General features: G+C 36.7%; 1 protein-coding gene across 2 annotated transcripts in view; it reads right to left on the bottom strand.

Moving 5' to 3' along the window:
* The window catches only part of WDR11 (WD repeat domain 11), a 70,328-nt gene extending 47,395 nt beyond the window's left edge, over nucleotides 1-22,933 (bottom strand). For both annotated transcript variants that reach the window (XM_063102495.1, XM_063102496.1), the window contains exons 1-9: nucleotides 22,825-22,933; nucleotides 21,711-21,822; nucleotides 9,546-9,699; nucleotides 8,444-8,617; nucleotides 5,997-6,183; nucleotides 3,718-3,883; nucleotides 3,193-3,307; nucleotides 2,128-2,323; nucleotides 1,720-1,823 (exon numbers count right to left, since the gene is read on the bottom strand). In XM_063102495.1, coding sequence (XP_062958565.1) covers nucleotides 1,720-1,823; nucleotides 2,128-2,323; nucleotides 3,193-3,307; nucleotides 3,718-3,883; nucleotides 5,997-6,183; nucleotides 8,444-8,617; nucleotides 9,546-9,699; nucleotides 21,711-21,822; nucleotides 22,825-22,910 — 1,294 coding nt within the window. In that variant the 5' untranslated portion in view covers nucleotides 22,911-22,933. The remainder of the gene's footprint in view (nucleotides 1-1,719; nucleotides 1,824-2,127; nucleotides 2,324-3,192; nucleotides 3,308-3,717; nucleotides 3,884-5,996; nucleotides 6,184-8,443; nucleotides 8,618-9,545; nucleotides 9,700-21,710; nucleotides 21,823-22,824) is intronic.
* Between the last annotated feature and the right edge of the window lie 670 nt (nucleotides 22,934-23,603).

The following is a 23,603-nucleotide window of genomic DNA, read 5'->3' as shown; positions in this document are numbered from 1 at the left end:
CTATGATAATATTGGGGGACCTGATCACACCTCTCAGTATTGGACAGATCATCTAGGCAACAAATCAACAGAGTAACCATTATTCTTTCAGAAGGAGAGAAGAAATCTAGGGTAATTGGGGCGGGGGATGGGGAAAGATTGGACAAGGGGCATAAAGAATAATTACGATCTGTAACAATATATATGCTAGTAATATTGATTTGATCAACAAGTCTCAATGTTAAACCCCCAAAATATGTATAATCAATTTTGATTCAATAAAAAAAAAGTTAGTGTCATTGAGCAAAAGGATTTTACAACTGGCAGGAATCCTGACAAAACCAAGGCCAAGAGAAGTCAGGGTCTTGTCTAAGATGACAGTGGAGCAGCCAGGACTGAAGGCCACTGTTAAAAACAGGCTCCAGAGCCAGGATGACTGGTTTCACATTTTGGCTCTTCTACTTACTGGCTGTGTGCAGTTTGAGGCAAGTTTTTTTAATCTCTTTGAGCCTCAGTTTTCATATATATTAAATGGAAATAATTATCTTCCTTGCAGGGTTGTGGTGAGGTAATACGTAGAGTATTTAAGACAGTATTTAATGTAGTGTTAAGCACTCAATAAATGACATTTGATTAATATGATTAATAATGTAATGCTCTTTCTAGAATATCATTTATCTAGCATTTAAACAAAAAACCCTACGAAATAATATCCATTTTCAATTACATTATGGAAGAATAAATAATGATACAGAAAATGCTTTATAAACCACAGCCACAATTTTAAAAGAACTAGATGTCAAAATTGGTCGGCATATTTACAAAGTCTTACAATTGGAAGTTGCATGATATTTGAAATCACAAATCCTCATTCTTCCTTTAATATATGCAGATACTTCAAATAGTTCATGGAAAGATTCATATTATCCTTTAATTCAATTTTTACATGAACATTTTGAACTATCCTCATACCCCCCATAATAGCCTTGAATATTTTATCTGCAAATAAATATTTGTTGAAAGTAAGAATCCCCAACATAAAAATAAGAAAATTCATGTCAAAAAGTTAAAATAATTTTTTCTAATATCATTCAGTTACTTTATTCCTTCAATAAATATTTACTGCACGTCTAGAATGCACAGGCCCTGTGCTAAGAGCTGGGGTATACAAAACTGAATCAAACACTGTCCTGCCCTTATGGAGCTCATAATTCATTGGAGGAGGCAGAAGTAAAACCACAATTACAATATATCTAGTAACTATACGGGACCACGAAAGAAGAAAATTTAAATTAGGTTTGGGGGATTAAAGAAAGCAACCTTGAGCTGAATTTTAAATTAGGAGTAGCAGAAAGGGAGAGAGAGGAAGCAGGCATTTAATTCCAAGCTGAGGGACCAGTGAGCATGAAGGCCCTAAAGAGGTATGGTATAGCTCAGCAAAGGCTATCAACCCAAAATCCAGATGCCCACTGTCATCTCTTTCATTTAGATCAGTCTCTCATCAATGAACGTTTTCTAATTCCACCAAGTACAATGCCAATCTATGCTACTTCAAGTACTTCTACGCTTAAATATTTTACATCCCACTGATATATTTAGGAAAGAATGGTTCTACATTTTAGTTTTCTCAGATATTAACTTTGACTTTGCAATAATTGCAAATCAGTGACTCTATTAATTTTGCCCTTCAAAAAGAATACCTAACATGAAAGGTAGAGGGGAAATAAAAAAAAAGCTTACCAATCATGTTATCTAAGGAAAGGTCTGGTAGTTTATTCTGTAGCACTCCTACAGGAATTCCACAGAAAGACACTGGTGAATATAAAGGTGACACACCAGAACTACTGTAAAGACAATAATTAAATGGTTTTACATATTTAAAACCTGTATTACATATTACGAATGCAAATTATTAATTCCAGATCATGCTATTCTATCTCTTTTTATATTGTTTATTAATCTTACCCATAGGTGAAATAGCTCTAGCAAGTTTACATAATTCCCTAATAATCTAAAGCCTCCTTATCACCTTAAAAATATTTTATAGAAAAATGGCCCTGTTATTTTTACATGATACTTGTAATTAAAAAAAAAAAAAAGAGGAACAGAAAACAAAAATTAGAAACATAATCCTACCAATTCATTTACCTGTTCCGTGAATTTCGATTACATAGAACAGACTTGAGTTCCCATATCATGACTCTGCCATCACTCACTATGAGAGCAGCTGCATTCTCATTGACAGGACAACACACCATACTGAAGGGACGGACAGTTTTTGTCACCCTGATTGCATCACACTGGCTTCGTAAATCATAGGTAAGCTCCTGAACAGGATCTGGATCTTAACAAAGAATTGTTTTCTTTTAAATATCAGAAAGTGACCATATCAGTATCACTACTATTTATATCAATTTAAATAAAACCCCAACTAAAAAGGATTTTTATTCCTTCACTAAGGCAAAGTTTGTCAAGAAATGTTTCACTTTTTAAAATTGTAGTACTACTTTCTTCAGAACATAAAGATAATTCACTTAACAACTACACATACCAAATTTGATCTCCAAAGTAGTAATTATGATCAAGACATCTTGTTTTTCAATATTTTCAAAGAAAACGCTTTGAAGAAGGATCAACGGTGATATATGATTAAATAATAAATAGTGCACTATACACCATCATAATTTGTAATAGTGTATAATAGGCCTGAAAATAACTGTACTTTACAAAAGATGTAAAAATTGCTTTCACCTTTACATAGTACATCATTTCACAAAAACATTATTTCTGTTCTCCCAGATAAAACTGACCTTACAACTGAGTGCCCTGGAGGCTTATTAACCTGTACCACTTTAGAATGGAAATTCCTAAACCAGAGGAGTTGTCAAGTGACTGTAATAAGAAAGGCGCACAAGGTTGGACTTATACTGAAGAAAAATTCACAAAAGATAACATCTACTTGGCTCGTGGATATAATTAAGAAGAAATTAAAAATATTACTTGCTTTGTTGACTATAAAAGGTGCACTATTCTAAGATGAAGACACTAATCTTGGGCTTGTACTATTTTATGTCTCATATTGTAACCATATTCTAACAACACTTTCTCAAGGTAATGTCTATCATTAAATCTATGCCTTGGCTAACACTTGCCACATGAAGTCTTATAAAATAATTTTGAAGATAAAATAATTATTGTGAAATATAAACTCACCTGGTTCCTCATTTGAAGTGGTGAAAATGCTATTGTAAGATCTTCGAACTCGTAAGGTTATACAACCATTTTCATGTAGACAAAATAAACCATCACGCTGAAAGCAGGGTATTACCTTTAAATAGATGATGTATTTATTTTAAAAAATATAATAGACTAACAAAGTATATACTATGAAACAAACTCATAGAGAATATGAGCAAAAAAAAAAAAAGAAAAACAACAAAAATACACAAATAAAGCCCAAGCATTAAAACTAAATGAACATTTAAAAAATTCATTTATAATCCTAAAAAAATTGTCTTTATCCATGTAGCTGAAATAGTTCAGTAAATATCTCAGGATCAGTCTGAAGAATTGCTAGGGTATATCAAAAGTGCAGAAAAATAAGGACTATAAAATAATGTTAATCTTTCAGTAAATAAAAAATAGAAAGTGAAACTAAGGACTTTTGCAAGATTATGATCATTCTCTATACAACATTTATACTAACTTTTGGAAGTATAATTTATAAATTGTAAATACCTGCAGAAATGGAACTCCTGTTCTTTCTATTGCAATCACACCCACTGTTTGATTCACCTCAAGGTCAAGGATTAAAATCTCTCGAGGATAGAGTAACAACATGTGATTTCTTTTTGAAGGCAGATAAGCCAACTGAAGGCAATCATTGAGAGTTATGAATTCAGCACTGAAAAAAATAAACATTTACTTTAGGCATGGAGAAATCAGTCAAAGACTTTATTCATATCAGAAAGAGCTACTAAGGAATTTAATTTTGTACTTTCTACATAAAAATTACCAGTGACAATGTACAACTATTTCCTGAAATCATCAACATGGATTAGCAACCAAAATTTAGACCTCTACTACGTGTCAAAATCCAAATTATGATAACATTGTATAGGCTGGGTAGAAACATCAGTGTTTCTAAATTTTTGAAATATTTAAAGTGGCAGAGTATTATGTTTATGGTATGAGATGATAAGTGACAACACTATACTGGCATTCATAAGATAGTTTTATTTTATTTTTACTTTGCAATTAGAACTACTAGACAGACTGCTAAAGTCAAGACTTGGGATTAAAACATAAACATTTAGGGTAATCAGGGCCATTGGACCAGGAGTTATTGCACTATCTGTATGGCGTTGGGTAAGTCACTTCCTCTATTCTGGCCTTCATTTACCTTTAAACTATCTTAAACCTTTTCTGAAACAAAGTAAGCTATTTTATTCACTCATATCACAGCATTTTTTTCTGTATGAATAAAGCAGATGAAACTATGAGGATTATAAATGACGGTTAAAGAATCTCAAAATCATTTTGGTAATCTGTGATTGTTGCAGATATTTAAACACATGCTTTTTATATTAAATATATTTCAATAGAAATAGACATATAATTATGTACTATTTTCTTTTTATATAATAATTTTATTGAAAGATTTTGAAATTAATTTAAAGTTAGTTTAGAGGACTAGAAAGAGAGAGGGATTTTTATTGCAGTAAAATCCTGACTCTCCCATTTCCTAGTTGGGTGAGCTTGAGAAACATTTAAAGGATATGGAACTGTTTTTTCACCTGTAAAATGAGAACAGTACTACTGCTCAAGATTGTAGATTACATGAATTGATACATGTGAAAGCATCCAGAGCAGTTCTACTTGCAGGGATAAATAATGAATTTTTCCAATACTCAAGATGAACATATGATTCATATGAAAGAAAACATAATAGATATAAATAATAACTTATCAAACTATTCAGGCTACCAAATAATTGTTTGTTATGCCAGAGAATCGATGAAAAATAGAAAGTCCTCTTAAGATACTTAAGGAACAATCTTAAATCATTTTGGCACAGGGTGAGGGATAAATTAGTGAGCTTAACCAGCCTATGGCTTAACACACAAGTATAAAAATGATATTTACATACAAATTCAGAATGTATTTGTATAGCAATTTATATTTTTATCATATATCTTTCAGGTAATTACCCACAAAGTCTATACAGCATAACTTTAGCATATTAAAAATAAAGGCTATCTTAAAATGAATGCCAAAAATCTGCTGAAGCAGTAATTTGAAAAAAACAGAAATCTATTTCTAACACATAAAACTCATTACTTAAAATTTTATTCATTTGCAATTTCCTAAACAAACAGTAACAACATTTTTTAAATGAATGCTTACTGACAACCACTACATTATGTACTTTATGTTATTGTATCTACTAATCTGTACACACCCTATGATAACTTTAAAACCCTATTTTAGAGATTGTTGAGAGTGAAATTTGAGCAAGATTAAAGAATTTTCTCAGAATCACTTAACTATGGATTTCTCCAGAATCTTGGCTCTTAACCAAGATGAGAAACACCTTCACCTGTATAAGAAAAGCCACATTTTGCTGGCTAATGACATTGCACAGCACTTAAGCTAGGAAAATATATTTAGAATAAAAACCCAGCTTGAGTCCCCAAATTTTTAATATATTCAATAATCCCAACTTTAGAATCATGTCATATTTTCATAAGTAAAAATCAGAAGTCAAAAATTTTAATATGTAAAAATCAGTAGGGGAGTTTAGCACAACTAATGGAAACAAAGGAACTATGTCAAGTGCTGAATCTCCTCCTAGGGGAGAAGAAAAAAAGAATATTTTTTTCTCTAATGGACTCAAAATTAGAAATGAGAAAAAGTGAGATGAAGAAGAAAATCAATTTTAGCACACCTCCAAAAACGATGCTTTCATATCTGATAAACAGATGAATGTTGTTGTTAGTTTTAGACTTGTAACTTACCTAGGCTTCTCTTGAGTGATTAAAATTTTTACTTTATTAAGAGCCTTCTTGGCACCCATGGCTGCAGCCAGCTTGTTATGAGCTGGGCTAGAGTGAGGGCTGGATATGTAAACTTTTTTCCCAGGGCCTGAGGGAGGCTTGGATGGAGAGAAGTCTGAGATGAATACAATACCCTCGCTGGTGAGTACTATATTGAGAGAACCAAAACTGCAATTAAAGTTTAATCAAGTTTAGCATAGAGTTTTATTCCACTATAATTTTGAGAACAAGATAATGATAATTTTAATAATACAGAACTGGCAATGTTCTGTAGTCATAACATAATGAGAATGTTCTCCAAGTTGAAGAGAAACAGGTGGTCCATTACAATTCATCACAGGCCTCCAAGCTCAGCATTCTAAATTATGTTTTATATTAAAAAGATACCAGAAGGTTATTGGTAGAAACAACAAATGTTTGTTTTTCCAAATAAATGCAGTTCATGGTCTTTCATTAAAAGCCTTTCCTCATTATATCCCATAACTTCAAAATCCAAACGCTTTTCAGAATATAAGATTCTGAAGGAAGGAAAAAAATGCCATAGTAAGAGGCTCTGCAAATCACAATCAGCTAAGTTCAAATGTCTGATTTGATGATACTGAATTTTTTATGATTATCATGAGCTACTCAGTCTAAATATATTTCCTTTTTCCATCAGACTGAACCTTAGGATGAGTAAAGAGTCTTCTTTTCCCTTTATATTTAGAAAAAAAGTAGAATTTCAACAGTGGCAAAGTGTATGTGAAATAAAAATATGCAAAGTGGGAGCACCACATTTAGCAATACAAATTTTGCCCTTCTATGATTGAAAAAATAATCTCCCTCAACACTGGGGCTAACTTAATACTGGGATATATGAGTTGAAATACCTTATCTACCCTGGGTCCTGGCAGTTGGTGAGGCTGCTTTACACACAGGGAACAAGAAAGTATTCAAGAGTTATGACAACTCTAGTATGTTCAGTATGAGTAAATCAAAGATCAGCTGACACTTTGAAATATACAGTGCTTTCACCCATCAAATTACAAACATGTAAAGAGTTGATGCAATCAACTTAGCCTAAAGCCTTGTCTCCTTTTCAGGTTCCAGAACTCATCATTCAAAGTCCCACTTGTTTCCTCTCTTTTGTGACACCTTCTCTCTCTGACTCTGCTGCTGAGCCACCCCTCCTCGGTGTTCCCACAGACCGCATTTACATGAGCAAACTGGTGATTGAGTGAGTGTATATATGTACACGTTCATACACAAAAATTTAAATACCTAAAAGCCTAAACACACTGTACTGTAGTTATTTACATAGCAGTGTTTCCCATTTTAGCTTCTACTTGTCTGCCTTTCTCTTCCTTCAACACACACACCCTTCAGTAAATGGTGATCGATAAAAGTTAGAATCTTCAGTCATTTGAATCCAGGGAAAACATTCTTTACCACAGCTAATTCCCTTACCTCCTTCAAGTTTCTGATCATTATCAAAATGAAGCCTATTTTGAACACTCTATCTAATACAACTTGTCCATCCTAATCCCCCATTCCCCTCCATCCCCTTTATTACTTTCTTTAGACAACTTATCACCTCTTAATATACTAGAATTTACTAACTCATTATGTTCATGGTTTATGATCTGACTCCCTCTCATTCATTGAGAATGCAAATGCTATGCAGGCAAGAACCCTTGTCTTGGTTCCCAAGGCAGTAGCAATAGCTCAAGAAATATCTGTTGGATGACTGAATAAAGAATATTTTCTGGGCTGACTGGTTAGCTCAGTTGGTTAGAGCACTACCTTGTAACACCAAGGTCAAGCGTTCACATCCCTGTACCAGCCAGTCGCCAAAAAGAAGAATATTTTCTAAGTAATTTAGCCACAAAAATACCTGTCTAAAACAGATCTCATTTTTAGTTCAGTAAAACAACAAAAGAACATTGGAAAAACCACCTCTGCAAGAAAAAATTCTCCTGGGCTTATTCTATTCTTTACATGCCTCTGTTTATGGCACTCAAAACGAATGGTACAAGTTAGGACAATTTTTTAAAAAGCAAGAACTTAATCTGGCCACAGATTAAATGAAACTCTTGATTTAAGTACTTTAAATGTTTCCAGAAAAATGAATTTATTACATCGGAATTAGAATATAACAGTAACTCTATCCCTGGTCAATACTATTCACTAACTGAACATAGCAAAGGTGTGGCATGCTTATTTAAATTTCTAACTTCAAAATGCTTGCGAATGATATGGGGTTATAATTTAGTGTGTGTATTAGGAGCTGCAGATATATGGACTAGATATGATTCTCTACTTTGCACAGTCATGCCAACATTATAGACGTATAATGTGTGTGTGTATAGTTTGTGTACATAGCATTAACTATATTATTTAACTCATTTCCACAAGCAACCATTACTCACAAGTTAAATGTGAGGGGTCAAAAGGGTCAAAAGAAAAAGAAAGAATGTTGTCTGCATAGCTCTTCTTCCACAGTTTGGTGCCAGTATCTGCATTCCACAGCACAATGTAATTTGGTGGGTGGATAGCAAGCAGTAAATCTCGGGAAGCATCTTGATTCCACAACCACTGGACATCTGGGAAAGACCATATAAATAAAGGCAAAATTCAGAAATCATCCACTTCGAAACTCTTAGCTCTCTTTTTTTTGTCTTTGATATTTAGTTTTTTAAACATAACCCTTAAAATCTTAACCATCCCCCTTCCCAAATGGCACATCCATATGTCTGTTTCAAGATTGCAGAGGGAAAAATAATTTTATATAAAAATGACTTGTCTGGTTAAAATCTCAAGATCAAAAATTCCAATTATCTTAAATATTACTTCAAACAAAATAAAAGGTAATTTGCACTAATCATTACTTAAAACTATAAAATCAATGTGTGTGACTCTCCTAGCCATAATCAAGATATCAGACTCCCCTAATGTTTTTGTGGAATTACTTAATGGGACTTTGCAGTTTTTCATGATTTTTAGCATAACAAACAGCATAAAGATCTAGTTCAGTACCTAGCACATAGTAAGTAATCAATAAATATTTGTTAAATAGTCATTTAAAAAATTCATTGTCAAGAGAGTGACTCAAAGACTTGAGTCTAAAGAAACTGTATTGGTTTTAGTAAGATAAACAAAGAAATGAGCAAACAAATGATTTATATGAAAATGAGAATAAAATTTTGTTCATCTCTATTAATGTAAAGTAAGCACTGATGGCTAACTCACAATAACAGCCCAGCCAAATTTACTTACATTACAGCTTTGATTACAAGATTGTAGCAGCTTAATTTTTCTCATCATGCTTGACTGAGGCTGATATTGAGATTTGAGGAAATATGCTCAGAAGTGTATTGACAAGAAAAAGAAAGTTAGATTCAGAACAGTAGAACAGGCTAAACACTATCAAGAATTAACTGGGAAGTGATGAAATTAAATGATTGAAAAAAAAAATACACCCCAAGAGTAAGTGTATCAAGATTAGCACTTAGCACAGTATACTTTCCTCACCCTGAATAGGTTTGGCATGCTCTTGGATCTCACACTGAGCTACTCCTGCTGCCACATCCCAAACGATGATCTTTCCATTGACATCAGCAGAAGCTAAGCGCAAGCAATATGGTGAGCCAATGTTATGGTGATAGTTTTCCCTGGCCCATTTAACCTAGTATCAAGAAGAAACCAAATCAAGTAAATACCGCACTGGACAAAACTAAACATAATTTTCATAAAACATCAACCAGAAATCATACTATACTTATATTACAAAAATACTTAGCAAGAATAAATAGGAAGCTGATTTTCATTTGTAAATTAGACATTTTTATTATTTCTAATATTTTTTAAAAGTTGTAGTTAAAATATTTTTGAAAACATCACAGTGCTCTAGCCTTTCAAATATGAAAAATGATGCATACCCTTAATATTTTAGGAAATTCAGGTAAAAATTCCAGAATACTTTGGAAATTAGTTTTCCTAAAATCTAATTATGACACAACCTCTAAAATTATAAATTGCTAAGTAGAATATTTTTCTGTATTCTATTCTCCTAATTAAAAGGAAACAAGACACACAACCTTGAAGAGAGAAAAACAGGAAAAAAAACAAAGCACACAAAAAACGCCAGCCGCCTCTTTTTCATAAAAATGTAAGTTTTTTCTCTAAGAAAAAAATCATGCTTCATACTTCTAGCAACATTATTAAGAATAGTTTTTAAATTAATGTTTTAATTTATCAATATACAATGTGTTGATTTTTGTCTAAGAATAGAATTTTTAAAATAAAAAACAAGAATTCCAGGGCAAATCTGATTCAGTTCTTGAACAATGACTACTGATAAGAGCAAGAGAGAAATTACATGGTCCTTACCATGAACTAAGCCCTCCCCTGATGACTTCCCTGGTGACTAACACACCTCGCTTCTATCTCAGCATCTTGCTTGTTTTCTTAAGCATTTACTATACAATTTGTAATTATTTAATTTATTTTTTTTAACTTATCATCAACCCATGAACTGTCAGCTCCATAGGGCAGATCATGCAGGCCTTGTTCACATTTCTATTCCCAGATGTTAGTACAGTGCCCAAAGCTGGTGTTCAATGTGTTTAATAAATGAACTTAAATACCACAAAATCTTCAAATACATACAAATATATAAATATATGTATACATACACATGTGTGTAAATATACATAAACATGCTCACACATAATGCTATGGTAGGAAAGTAAGCTAACCAATTGCAATAGTTTTCATGAAAAAGATAGAAACAAAGTTTTCTGAACATCAGTGTTAATAAGCCTTAGGGTTTTCTTGTTATACATCTTTTCCTCAGGCAAAAATTTTTAAATGAAATGTATGTTTGTCTAAATGAGGGCACTTCAAAAAGTTCATGGAAAAATAGAATTAAAAGATAATACAAATTTTTTCATAAACTTTTTGAAGTACCCTCAAATGTATATTATGCACGCATGAGTACGTATGTTTGAATGTGTTTGTGTGTTTATGTACATATATATATTGTGTGTATATATTTGATGCTCCTTATTTGCAGATTCCTATTGTGAATTTGCCTACTCACTATAATTTATTTGTAACTTTGAAATCAATACTTGCAGCCCTCTTGCAGTCATTTGCAGACAAGTGCAGAGTGGCAAAAAATTTGAGTTGCCCAACACACCTATGTGTTCCCAGGTGGGGTCAAACAAGGTGTTCTTGCTTCAGTTCTCACAATGCAAATAAATGTCCATTTTGTGTTCTATTTACTACCATTTCTTTTGCATTTCTGTAATTTCTGATAGTGATTTCACTGTTTAAAATGTCCCCCAAGCACAGTGCTGTCTACTGTTCCTAAGTGCAAGAAGTTGTGATGTGCCTTCCGGAAAAAATGTGAGGTAAGCTTTGCTTAGGTATGTGCTGTTGGCCATAGTTCAATACAAAATAATAACATATATTAAAAATGATGTCTTTAAACAGAAATACACATAAAACCAGGTTATGTACTGATCAGTTGCTGAAAACATTGTGACAAGGCTCACAGGAACCTAACCCCTAGGAGCAAACAATATTTCAGTATTCACTAATACTAAATTATTAGTATTCACTAACAATTTTCAGCATTCACTATTCAGTGTCTGTAGCAACTTAACTGAATATAACTACCATGAATAACAAGAATTGATTTATGTATGTATGTTTATATATACATATGTGTATGTGTGCAGTGTTGAAATCCATTTATGTAAACTTCAAGCACTGTACATATATTTTTTTAAAAATCACCTAGATACATCATAATCAAACAGCTGAAAACCAAGAATAAGGAGAAAATCTTGAAGGAACTCAAAGGAAAAAATATACGCCGCACACAGAGAAACAATAATTTCTCATCAGAAATTACATAAGGTGGAAAATAGTAGAATAATATCTTTAAAGTACTACTAGAGGGGTTCAAGATGGCGGCGGCTGTGGCGGCTGGCGCGGAGTAGCTGAGGTGGAAAAGGCGGCCACTGGGCCTCAGGCAGCAGGGAAACTTGTGGACCTTCCTCTCGCCATCTCTTAAGGGAGGACCGCAGCTGCTGGCCGGTCGTGGGGGCTCAACGCCACTTTGCCCCCGGCAGGAGAGGCTGCCTCACTTACAGGCAACAGCTTTGAAGTGTGGAGCAGGAAAAGAACTGTTTCTTAGCTGCAAAGGCGAGTCTCGAAACAGGGAACGCGGCGCCAGGGCTGCTGTGGATGCAGACAGGATCCCGGAGGCCGGGGCCGCGCTGAAGGCGGCCAGCTGCCCTACTGGGGATTCGAGGTTTCAGGCCGGCATTAAAGAAGATTCCTGGGAGCGCCCAAGCCGCGCCGCGACTGAACAGCCCGAGGCGGCAGCGGCCGAGAACGGGGAAGGCGGCAAACCAGAGACAGAGTGAGCGCCCGACCTGGCACAGCACTGTGAGTGACCCCTGGCACAGCTCTGTTCGGGGGGCGGATGCCCACCAGGCTCCCACCTGCACTACCAGGCCACTCACCGCCCCAGGGCTGCCTCCATTTTCCCAGGTGCGGGCAGCCCCGATCGGCTCGGCCATCACTGAGCCCTCCCACTTGCTTGACCTGGCGCGGGGCTTTCTGGAGCCTGCGGACCGGACTCCTCTCCCACTCCCTCCGCGGTTCTCTGGCAGGGCTGGTGGCGGGGGGCGTCCCAGGCCAGTATCCCGAGGTCAAGGAAGTACGGGCAGGCCAACTCTCACTCCACCACACCCTGGACTCCAGCCCCAGATAAACTCCCTGTTACTGGGAGGCAGATACCATCTCTGTGGCCACCAGTTTGGAAAAAAGCCTAACGAATTTCTGGTTGGGAATAGTGTGGTAGGACAGTTCCCAGGTCCGCTTGAACCTGCTGGAGAGCAGGCTGCAGGTGGGCGCTAGACTCGGTTTATACCGGGGGTGATACAAAGGTGAACAAGTCCCGAGAAAGATCTACATAGTGCTACAAAGGCACCCAGAGAGACCGGTCGTCGGTGCCTAGCAGAAACCTGGTAGACTACCTGGGCGAGGCGGTGCCGAGCAGGGTCTTGAAGGCCCAGCTGATAGACGAGGGGTGCAGAAGACACGCCCCAGCCCAGCACAGTGCGCACAGAGTGGGGAGACGTGAGGCCAGGGAGGCAGAGACTCGACAGAAACCACACACCCGGTGGGGTCGCCACTGCACGATCCAACAGCCTGGGCAAGAGCACACGGAACAGGGAGAAGTCCTGCACAAGAAGTGAAAGCTCAACAGAGATCACACACCCTGTGGTACGTGATCCACCAGCCCAGCAGAGTCCAAGCTGACCAGAAAGGTGGATCCCCGGAGAAGCCCAAGACCCGAGGCAACCACACACACAAGGCACTAGAGGCCAATTGAGCAGTCACAGAGGCAGCCATATGAAATTGGCAACCACAGCAACATCCTAGTTATTCATTAGTCTCAAACCGGTGGACTGTGAAACCCCCTGCCACAATGAATAAACACCAAAAAAAAGACACCAGAAATACAAAAAATCAAGAAAGTACACCACCAAAAGTTAATAAATCTCAAACTCTAGACCCTATAGAACAAGAAGCCCTTGAAATGACTGACAAGGAATTTCGAGTGATAATTCTAAGGAAACTGAATGAGATACAAGAAAACTCAGCTAGACATCATGATGAAATGAGGAAAAGTATACAGGATCTGAAAGAGGAAATGTACAAGGAAATCAATGTCCTGAAAAAAAACGTAGCAGAACTTGCTGAACTGAAGAAGTTATTCAACGAAATAAAAAACACAACGGAGAGTTTAACCAGCAGGCTCGTCGAAGTTGAAGAGAGAACCTCTGAACTTGAAGATGGGCTGTTTGAAATAACACAAGCAGACAAAAAGAAAGAAAAAAGAATCAAGGACATTGAAGAAAATCTGAGAGAGATATCAGACAACCTTAAGCGGTCCAATATCTGAGTCATGGGTATTCCAGAAGGGGAGGAAAATGGAGATTCCATTGAAAACATATTCAACAAAATAGTGGCAGAAAACTTCCCAGGTATAGGAAAAATCACAGATCTTCAGATCCAGGAAGCTCAACGATCTCCAAATGTATTCAACCCAAAAAGACCTTCTCCAAGACATGTCATAGTCAAATTGGCAAAACTCAGAGACAAAGAGAGAATCTTAAAAGCTGCAAGAGAGAAGCATCAAATCACCTATAAGGGAGCCCCAATCAGGTTAACATCAGACTTTTCATCACAAACCCCTAAAAGCTAGAAAGGAATGGGATGATATATTCAAAATACTAAAAGACAAAGATTGCCAGCCAAGAATACTCTACCCTGCAAGGCTATCCTTCCGAAATGAGGGGCAAATAGTATATTTCTCAGACAAACAAAAACTGCGGGAGTTCACTACCACACGACCACCCTTACAAGAAATCCTCAAGGGAGTACTGGGTTTGGTTCCTGAAAAATAACTACCACTGCCATAAAAACCCAAGAAAAATCAAAACCCACTAGTATAATAAAAATGGCATTCATGAAGAGAAAACAAACAAACAAAAAAGCTATCTACAACCTAAGGAACCAAGAAACACAGAAACCAAACAGTAAATCAGAAAGCAAGGAACAAAAGACACCTAAGATGACCAAACAACCAATAAAATGCTAGGAATAAATCAACACCTTTCAATAACAACTCTTAATGTAAAAGGCTTAAATTCCCCAATTAAAAGACACAGACTGGCTGACTGGATCAAAAAGCAGGACCCAACTATATGCTGCCTACAGGAGACCCACCTCACCCATAAAGATTCACACAGACTAAGAGTGAAAGGATGGAAAAAGATTTACCATGCAAACAGAAAAGAAAAACGAGCTGGAGTAGCTATTCTTATATCTGACAAAATAGACTTTAAACTAAAAACCATAAAAAGAGACAATGAGGGACACTACTTAATGATAAAAGGACTGATCCATCAAGAAGACATAACAATCATAAATATGTACGCACCCAATGTTGGAGCAGCCAGATTTATAAAACAAACTCTATTAGACCTAAAGAAGGAAATAGACACTAATACCATAATAGCAGGGGACCTGAACACCCCACTGTCAATATTAGACAGATCATCTAGGCAAAGAATCAGTAGAGAAACACAAGATCTAAACAAGACTCTAGACCAATTGGAATTGGCAGATATCTACAGAACATTCCACCCAACAACCTCAGAATATTCATTCTTCTCATCAGCACATGGATCATTCTCCAGGATAGATCACATATTAGGTCACAAATCAAGTCTCAATAAATTCAAAAAAATTGGAATTATCCCATGTATCTTCTCAGACCACAATGGATTAAAACTAGAAATTAATAACAAACGAAACTCTGGAAACTATACAAACACATGGAAATTAAACAGCATTCTACATAATGACATATGGGTCCAAGAAGAAATCAAGCAGGAAATCAAAAAATTTATTGAAACTAATGAAAACAATGATGCCTCATAACAAAACCTGTGGGATACTGCAAAAGCAGTATTGAGGGGGAAATTTATTGCATTAAATGCTCACCTCAGAAGAATGGAAAGATGGCAAGTGAACAACCTAACACTTCACCTTAAAGAACTAGAAAAACAAGAACAATCCAAACCTAAAGTTAGCAGATGGAAAGAAATCACTAAGATCAGAGCAGAACTGAATGAAATTGAAAACCAAAAAACAATTCAAAAGATCAACGAATCAAAAAGTTGGTTTTTTGAAAAGATAAATAAAATTGACAAACCATTAGCATGGCTAACAAAAAAAAGAAGAGAGAAGACTCAAATAACAAAAATTAGAAATGAAAAAGGCGATATTACAACTGATTCATCTGAAATACAAGGAATCATTCGAGACTACTATAAACAACTATATGCCAACAAATTTGAAAATCTGGAGGAAATGGATAAATTTCTGGACACACACAAGCTCCCAAAACTGAACCATGAAGACGTAGAAAATTTGAACAGACCAATAACAATAAAGGAGATTGAAGCTGTTATCAGAAGACTCCCAACAAAGAAAAGCCCAGGACCAGATGGATTCACAGCAGAATTTTACCAAACATTCAAAGAGGAATTGACACCGATTCTTTACAAACTATTCCAAAAGATTGAAACGGACGCAAATCTCCCAAACTCATTCTATGAAGCAAACATCATCCTGATACCAAAACCAGGTAAAGATATAACCAAAAAAGAAAACTACAGGCCGATATCCTTGATGAATATAGATGCAAAAATCCTCACTAAAATACTAGCAAACAGAATACAGCAACACATACGAAAAATTATTCATCACGATCAAGAGGGATTCATCCCACGGATGCAAGGTTGGTTCAACATACGCAAATCAATAAATGTGATACACCATATTAATAAACTCAAACACAAGGACGATATGATCATATCTATAGATGCTGAAAAAGCATTTGATAAAGTTCAGCACTCATTCATGACAAAGACCCTCTATAAGTTAGGTATAGAGGGAAAGTATCTCAACATAATTAGAGCCATATATGACAAATCCACTGCCAATATCATCCTGAATGGGGAAAAGCTGAAAGCTTTTCCTTTAAAAACAGGAACTAGACAAGGATGCCCACTCTCACCACTCCTCTTCAACATAGTATTGGAAGTACTAGCCAGAGCAATCAGAGAAGAGAAGGAAATAAAGGGCATTCAGATTGGAAAAGATGAAGTCAAACTGTCCCTGTTTGCAGATGACATGATCCTATATATCGAACAGCCTAAAACCTCTACAAAAAAACTGTTGGAATTGATAAATGATTTCAGCACAGTAGCAGGATACAAAATCAACACACAAAAATCAGTAGCATTTCTTTTCTCCAGCAGTGAACATGCAGAAAGAGAAATCAAGAAAGTCTGCCCATTTACAATAGCCACCAAAAAATTAAAATACTTAGGAATTGAGTTAACCAAGGAGGTGAAAAATCTCTATAACGAGAACTACAAACCACTGCTGAGAGAAATTAGAGAGGATACAAGAAGATGGAAAGATATCCCATGCTCTTGGATTGGAAGAATCAACATAGTGAAAATGTCCATACTACCCAAAGTGATATACAAATTCAATGCAATCCCCATCAAAATTCCAAAGACATTTTTCTCAGAAATGGAAAAAAGTATTCAGACATTTATATGGAACAATAAAAGACCACGCATAGCCAAAGCAATGCTGAGCAAAAAAAATAAAGCTGGAGGCATAACACTACCTGACTTTAAGCTATACTACAAAGCTATAATAACCAAAACAGTATGGTACTCGCATAAAAACAGACACACTGATCAATGGAATAGAATAGAGAATCCAGAAATCAACCCACACACTTACTGTCACCTGATCTTTGACAAAGGCACCAAGCCTATTCACTGGGGAAGGGACTGCCTCTTCAGCAAATGGTGCTGGGATAACTGGATATCCATATGCAGGAGAGTGAAACTAGACCCATACCTCTCACCATATACTAAAATCGACTCAAAATGGATTAAGGATTTAAATATACACCCTGAAACAATAAAACTTCTTAAAGAAAACATAGGAGAAACACTTCAGGAAATAGGACTGGGCACAGACTTCATGAATACGACCCCAAAAGCACGGGCAACCAAAGGAAAAACAAACAAATGGGATTATATCAAACTAAAAAGCTTCTGCACAGCAAAAGAAACAATTAACAGAGTTAGAAGACAACCAACAGAGTGGGAGAAAATATTTGCAAAATATACATCTGACAAAGGATTAATATCCAGAATATATAAGGAACTCAAACAACTTTACAAGAAGAAAACAAGCAACCCAATTAAAAAATGGGCAAAAGAGCTAAGTAGGCATTTCTCTAAGGAAGATATACAAATGGCCAACAGACATATGAAAAAATGCTCAACATCACTCAGCATCCGGGAAATGCAAATCAAAACCACATTGAGATACCATCTAACCCCAGTTAGGATGGCTAAAATCCAAAAGACTATGAACGATAAATGCTGGCGAGGCTGCGGAGAAAAGGGAACTCTCATACATTGTTGGTGGGACTGCAAAATGGTGCAGCCTCTAAGGAAAATGGTATGGAGGTTCCTCAAACAATTGCAGATAGATCTACCATACAACCCAGCTATCCCACTGTTGGGAATATACCCAGAGGAATGGAAATCATCAAGTCGAAGGTATACCTGTTCCCCAATGTTTATCGCAGCACTCTTTACAATAGCCAAGAGTTGGAACCAGCCCAAATGTCCATCATCAGATGAGTGGATATGGAAAATGTGGTACATCTACACAATGGAATACTACTCAGCTATAAAAACGAATGAAATACCGCCATTTGCAACAACATGGATGGACCTTGAGAGAATTATATTAAGTGAAACAAGTCAGGCACAGAAAGAGAAATACACATGTTCTCACTTATTGGTGGGAGCTAAAAATAAATAAATAAATTCACACACACACACACACAACTGGGGGGGGGGAGAAGATATAACAACCACAATTATTTGAAGTTGATATGACAAGCAAACAGAAAGGACACTGTTGGGGGGGAGTGGGAGAGGGAGAAGGGAGGGAGGTTTTGGTGATGGGGAGCAATAATCAGCCACAATGTATATCGACAAAATAAAAATTTAAAAAAAAAAAAAGAAAAGAAAAGAAAAGAAAAAAGAAAATAAATAAATAAAATAAAATAAAATTAATATCTTAAAATTAAAAAAATAAAAAATAAAAAATAAAAAAAATAAAGTACTACTAGAAAAAAAAGTTGTCAACCCAGAATTCTATATCCTTTAAAAACATCTTTCAGAAACAAAGGTAAAATACTTTCTCAGACAAATAAAAGCTGAGAGAATCAACCAATATTAGATATGCACTTGAAGAACTTAACAGTAATTTCTTCAGGCAAAGAGAACATACCTGACTGAAACTTGGATCTACACAAAGAAATAAAGTACCAGAAATGCCAAGAAAAAAGGACAGAAAAGGTAAATATAAGAATATTTTTCTAAAAAAAAACCCTACAGCCAACATCAGACTTAATGGTGAAGGACTAAATGCTTTTCCCCTAAGCTCAGGAGCAAGACAAAACCATCCTCTCACCACTCCTACTCATTATAGTGGAGGTCCTAGATAATGCAATATGGCAAGAAAAAGAAATAGAAGACATACAGATTACCAATGAAAAAAATTAAACTGTACTCATTTGCAGATGACGTAATTGTCTATGTAAAAAAATCCACCCCAAAATTATAAGATCTAATAAGTGAGTTTAGGAAGATCATAGGATGAAGGCTGATATACAAAAATCAATTGTATTTTTTCACTACCTTAAACCACAAATAAAAATTAAATCACAATGGATTACAGACCTATATGTAAGAGTTAAAATTGTAAAATTCTTAGAAGAAAACAAAGGTGTAAATCTTCTCAATGTTGAAGAAAGTAATATTTTCTTGGATATGACACCAAAAGCACATTCAACAAAAGAAAAAAATTGGACTACATCAGAATTAAAAACTTTTGTTCTTCAGAGGACACGATCGAGAAAGTAAAATGACAACCCACAGAATGAGAGAAAATATTTGCAAGTCATATATCTGATAAGGGACTTTTATCTAGAATACATAAAGAAATCTTATAACCTAATAATAAAAAGACAAAAAATACAATTTTAAAGTGGGCGAAGGATCTGAATACATATTTCTCCAAAGAAGAAATACAAATGGTCAATAAACACACACAAAAAAGCTTAACATCATTAGCCATCAGGAAAATGCAAACCAAACCCACAATGAGAACCACTTCACAACCACAAGGATGGTTATAATTAAAAGGAGAGAGAATAACAAGTGTTGGTAAGGATTTGGAGAAATTAGAAACTTCATACACTAATAATGGGAATGTAAAATTTGGAAAACAGTCTGGCAGTTACCCAAAAAGTTAAACATAGAGTTACCATGAGTCAATAAATCTAGTCTTAGATATACATTCGAGAAGTAAAAACACAGATTCAAAAAGAAAAAGAACAAAGGTTCACACAAAAACTCATATATAAATGTTCATAGTAGTATTATTCACAAGAGCCAAGTAGGAAATACCCAAATGTCCATCAATAAAATGAATGTGATATATCCTTTTTATTCAGCAATAAAAAGGAACAGAGTACTGATACATACTACAACATGGATGAACTCTGTAAACATGCTAAGCAAAAGCCTGGCACAAAAGGCCACACAGTATATGAATGACTCCATTTATAAGAAATGTCCAGAAGAGGCAAATCTACAAAGAAAGAAAAATTAGTAGTTGCTGAGGGATGAGGGGGATGGGGGAAATATGGTGACTGTTAATGGTACAGGGTTTCCTTTTGGGGTGATGGCTACACAACTGTGAATATAATAAAAAGAATGGAACTGTACACTTTAAATGAGTGAATTATATGGTATGAATATTTCAATAAAGCTATTATTTAAAAAAGAAAAAGACCCCTAAATCACTACCACCAATCCTGGCCTCTCTCCTAAACTTCAGATCACTGTAACATAATATAGACATCTCAGGCTTTGTATGTTGAAAATTTAAACTCATTGACTTCACACACACTCATAATCGGCAACACTGTCATTCAGTTACTCAAACAGAACACTTAACAGTCACATTCTAGGAAGGGTCTTCAAAAAGTCCATGGAAATATTCCTATTGTCTTTTAATTCCATTTTTCCACAACCTTTTTGAAGTACTCACCCTCTGACTCTCCTTTATATTGATCACTATATAGGGTATCAGGTTTATCTCTCACACAGGTCCTAAATATAATTTCTCCATGCCTCAGCCTTATTTTAGGTACTAAGAATTTCCTGCCAAAATTACTACAGAAGTCTCCTAAATGATCTCACTGCCTCCAATCTTGCCTTTCTCCAACAGATTCTCCAGTGCTGCCAGAATGAATTTTTCTAAAATGCAAATGTGGTTGTATCAATCTCCTGCTTGAAAACCCAAACTGCTTTGTAATCTTATAAAACTTTGAGGATTGAGAGCTGATTTCTCTGGCTGCCTCCTCTACCATCACTCCTACAAGTGTACCCGTCTTTTAGCCATGATTATGGCACACTACTTACCTCTGTGTACATACCTCCTTTTCCCTGCAATGCTCCTCCCCCAATTGTTCACTTGGCTAACAACTGTTCAGTAGTCCCAAAATTGGAAAGATTTCTGTGATCCTTCTCTGGTCTCCATGACTAGTTATATGTAGCTCCTTTGTCTTCCCACAGTATGTTAAGCAAGTCTGTCTTATCACATTTTGAGTCTTGCTCACAAGACAATGAATTGCACGAGAGCTTTCACCTCTCTATCCTTAGCACATGCTAAGTGCTCACAATGAATAAATGAGTAAATAGTCTGGTAAATGGTATAGAATCGATGTTCCAAACAAACTTTAAAATAACCTAAGAACTAGCATTTAATAATTCATTCCAATTGACATTAAGTCATATATATAGAAATACAAGGCTACCTCAAATGATTATGTTTAAAAACTATTCAACATGTGACTTAATGAGAACCTAGTGCTATATTAAACTTCAGACTAGATAACATGTTATAAGGTCAAAGTGGGATCTGACTTACCTTGACAACATCAGCTTTATGTTTTTCTAAAACTTGAAGAGTTTGGGCAGTATTGGAATCAATCACTACCACCAGTGAATGACATCCGTAAGCAATTAAACCTTGCCAGCCCCTAACAAAACAACAATATTAAAATTTAAGGACAAAACAAAGCAAGACTTCTCTCCTGCCAATCCTAAATAAATGATAAATCTAACTCACATGAACCACCATTAATAAAATTATTATTTAAACACACAGGCCAGTATTTTATGTCATCCCATTTAAATAAAAGGTCTAGCTAAGCTTACAAACGTCTGTTGAAATTCATTTTTCATTTGGACGAAAGAAAAAGGTTCTAAGGGATATGCATTACAGCCTTCAAAGCAACTCTGCCCTCTGACTGTCTTTGTGGGCAAACGCCTTGTCTTATTCAACTTCGAATCTTTAGTATCCACAATGTGCTTGGGATAAGTATCTGTGACTAGTCCCAGTCCTTCCAACCAGATAAAAAGACAAACACTGGGCAGGAGGTTTTAGTCCTCTTGACAACATTCCTAGCGCCACAGCTACAGAATTTCGCTTTACATTTGTCTAATTGTTAGTTTTCAGAACTGCACTGTTATTTCACAGTGAAAAGATAAAGAGTAACAGAGATGAACTGTGGTCGATAGGAACATCCTACACAGGAGGAGCCAGAAAAGATAGAGTTGAGGATAGGTGCGAGCACAGAGTCTGGCACATTGTCGAATGAATACAGATGAAAAACAGGGCTGAGAGAAGGAAAGAAAACACAGGACGGGGAAGAGAAAGTGGACAGCGAGGGTGAGGGAGGGAAGCCTGGAGGTTGGAGGCGAGGTAAAGAGAAGAGAAAGGGAAGGAGGTGCGGAGAAAGGAGCAGAGAAACAAGCATGGGAAAGAGAGGGCAGATGTATGTGCACGGAGGAATTCCCCACAGGGCATTTATTACTTCTATAGCAGCAAAAATCCATCCTCTAAAAGGAAATCTCAGTGTGATGGCGGCAGCCTGTCTCAGCGAGGCCAAACTAACCCAGGAGTGAAACCTCTCGTTCTTTCCCCTTCCCCTCACAAACTCGGGGCCGATCCTGACAGCCTGGAAGCCCGGCGCCCTCACCAGTCCACCGCCGCCTTGTTGTGGGCGCTGAGGGCCCCCGTGAGGGTGCGCGCCGACACCTTGAAGTTCACCGTGAAGGGCAGCATCGCAGAGGCCGGCCCCAGCCTTCCACGCCCACCGGCAACTCGGAAGCGGAGGACGCTGCGCTTCCGTTCCAAACAGAGTCCGTGTGGCACAGTGGGCGCCGCTGGCAGGTTCCGCCGGAACCAAGGTTCCACAGATTTCCCCGCCCCCCCCCAGGTTCCACCTCCCCCAGGTTCCGTGGCCTTCAGGTTCCACGGCTTCTGAGTTCCGCAGGCCCCGAGGACCCGCCACTCGGCGCGAGACGGTGCTATGCTTGCAAGAAGAGGTGCTGCCTCCGGTCGTGTCTGTTTTCTTCAGGTTGGGACTGCGGAGGCCTCTGTGCTCTGCCGGAAATCGTGAAAAGCAAAGATGTCAAGTCCTGCCCCGATGTACAGACACAAAGTCTATGCCCTCATGGAGTTGACAGAGAATAGTGAATGAATGAGATTAACCGGATGAAATGGACACAGTGAATGAAATCAATGGTCTGAATATAAACAATTCCCACATATAGAGAACACTTCATAGCTGGTCTTAGAAAGTGTCTTCACACTTGAGGGAACAGTGGCACTATGCCTGAGGCCAAGGGACCCTGTGCCTGTCTGTCGAGGTAACTTTTATTCTGCACTTTCTCCTCTGCCACTCTCCTGAGTCAGATCCAATCCTTCCTTCTTTTGTGCTCAGCAGTTGGTTTATACCCTTTACTATAGTATGTG

This window comes from Cynocephalus volans, chromosome 7, assembly GCF_027409185.1.
Source record: "Cynocephalus volans isolate mCynVol1 chromosome 7, mCynVol1.pri, whole genome shotgun sequence".
Lineage (NCBI taxonomy): Eukaryota > Metazoa > Chordata > Mammalia > Dermoptera > Cynocephalidae > Cynocephalus > Cynocephalus volans.
Note: the sequence above shows the minus strand (reverse complement) of the source record. Positions and strands in the feature narration are given on the sequence as shown.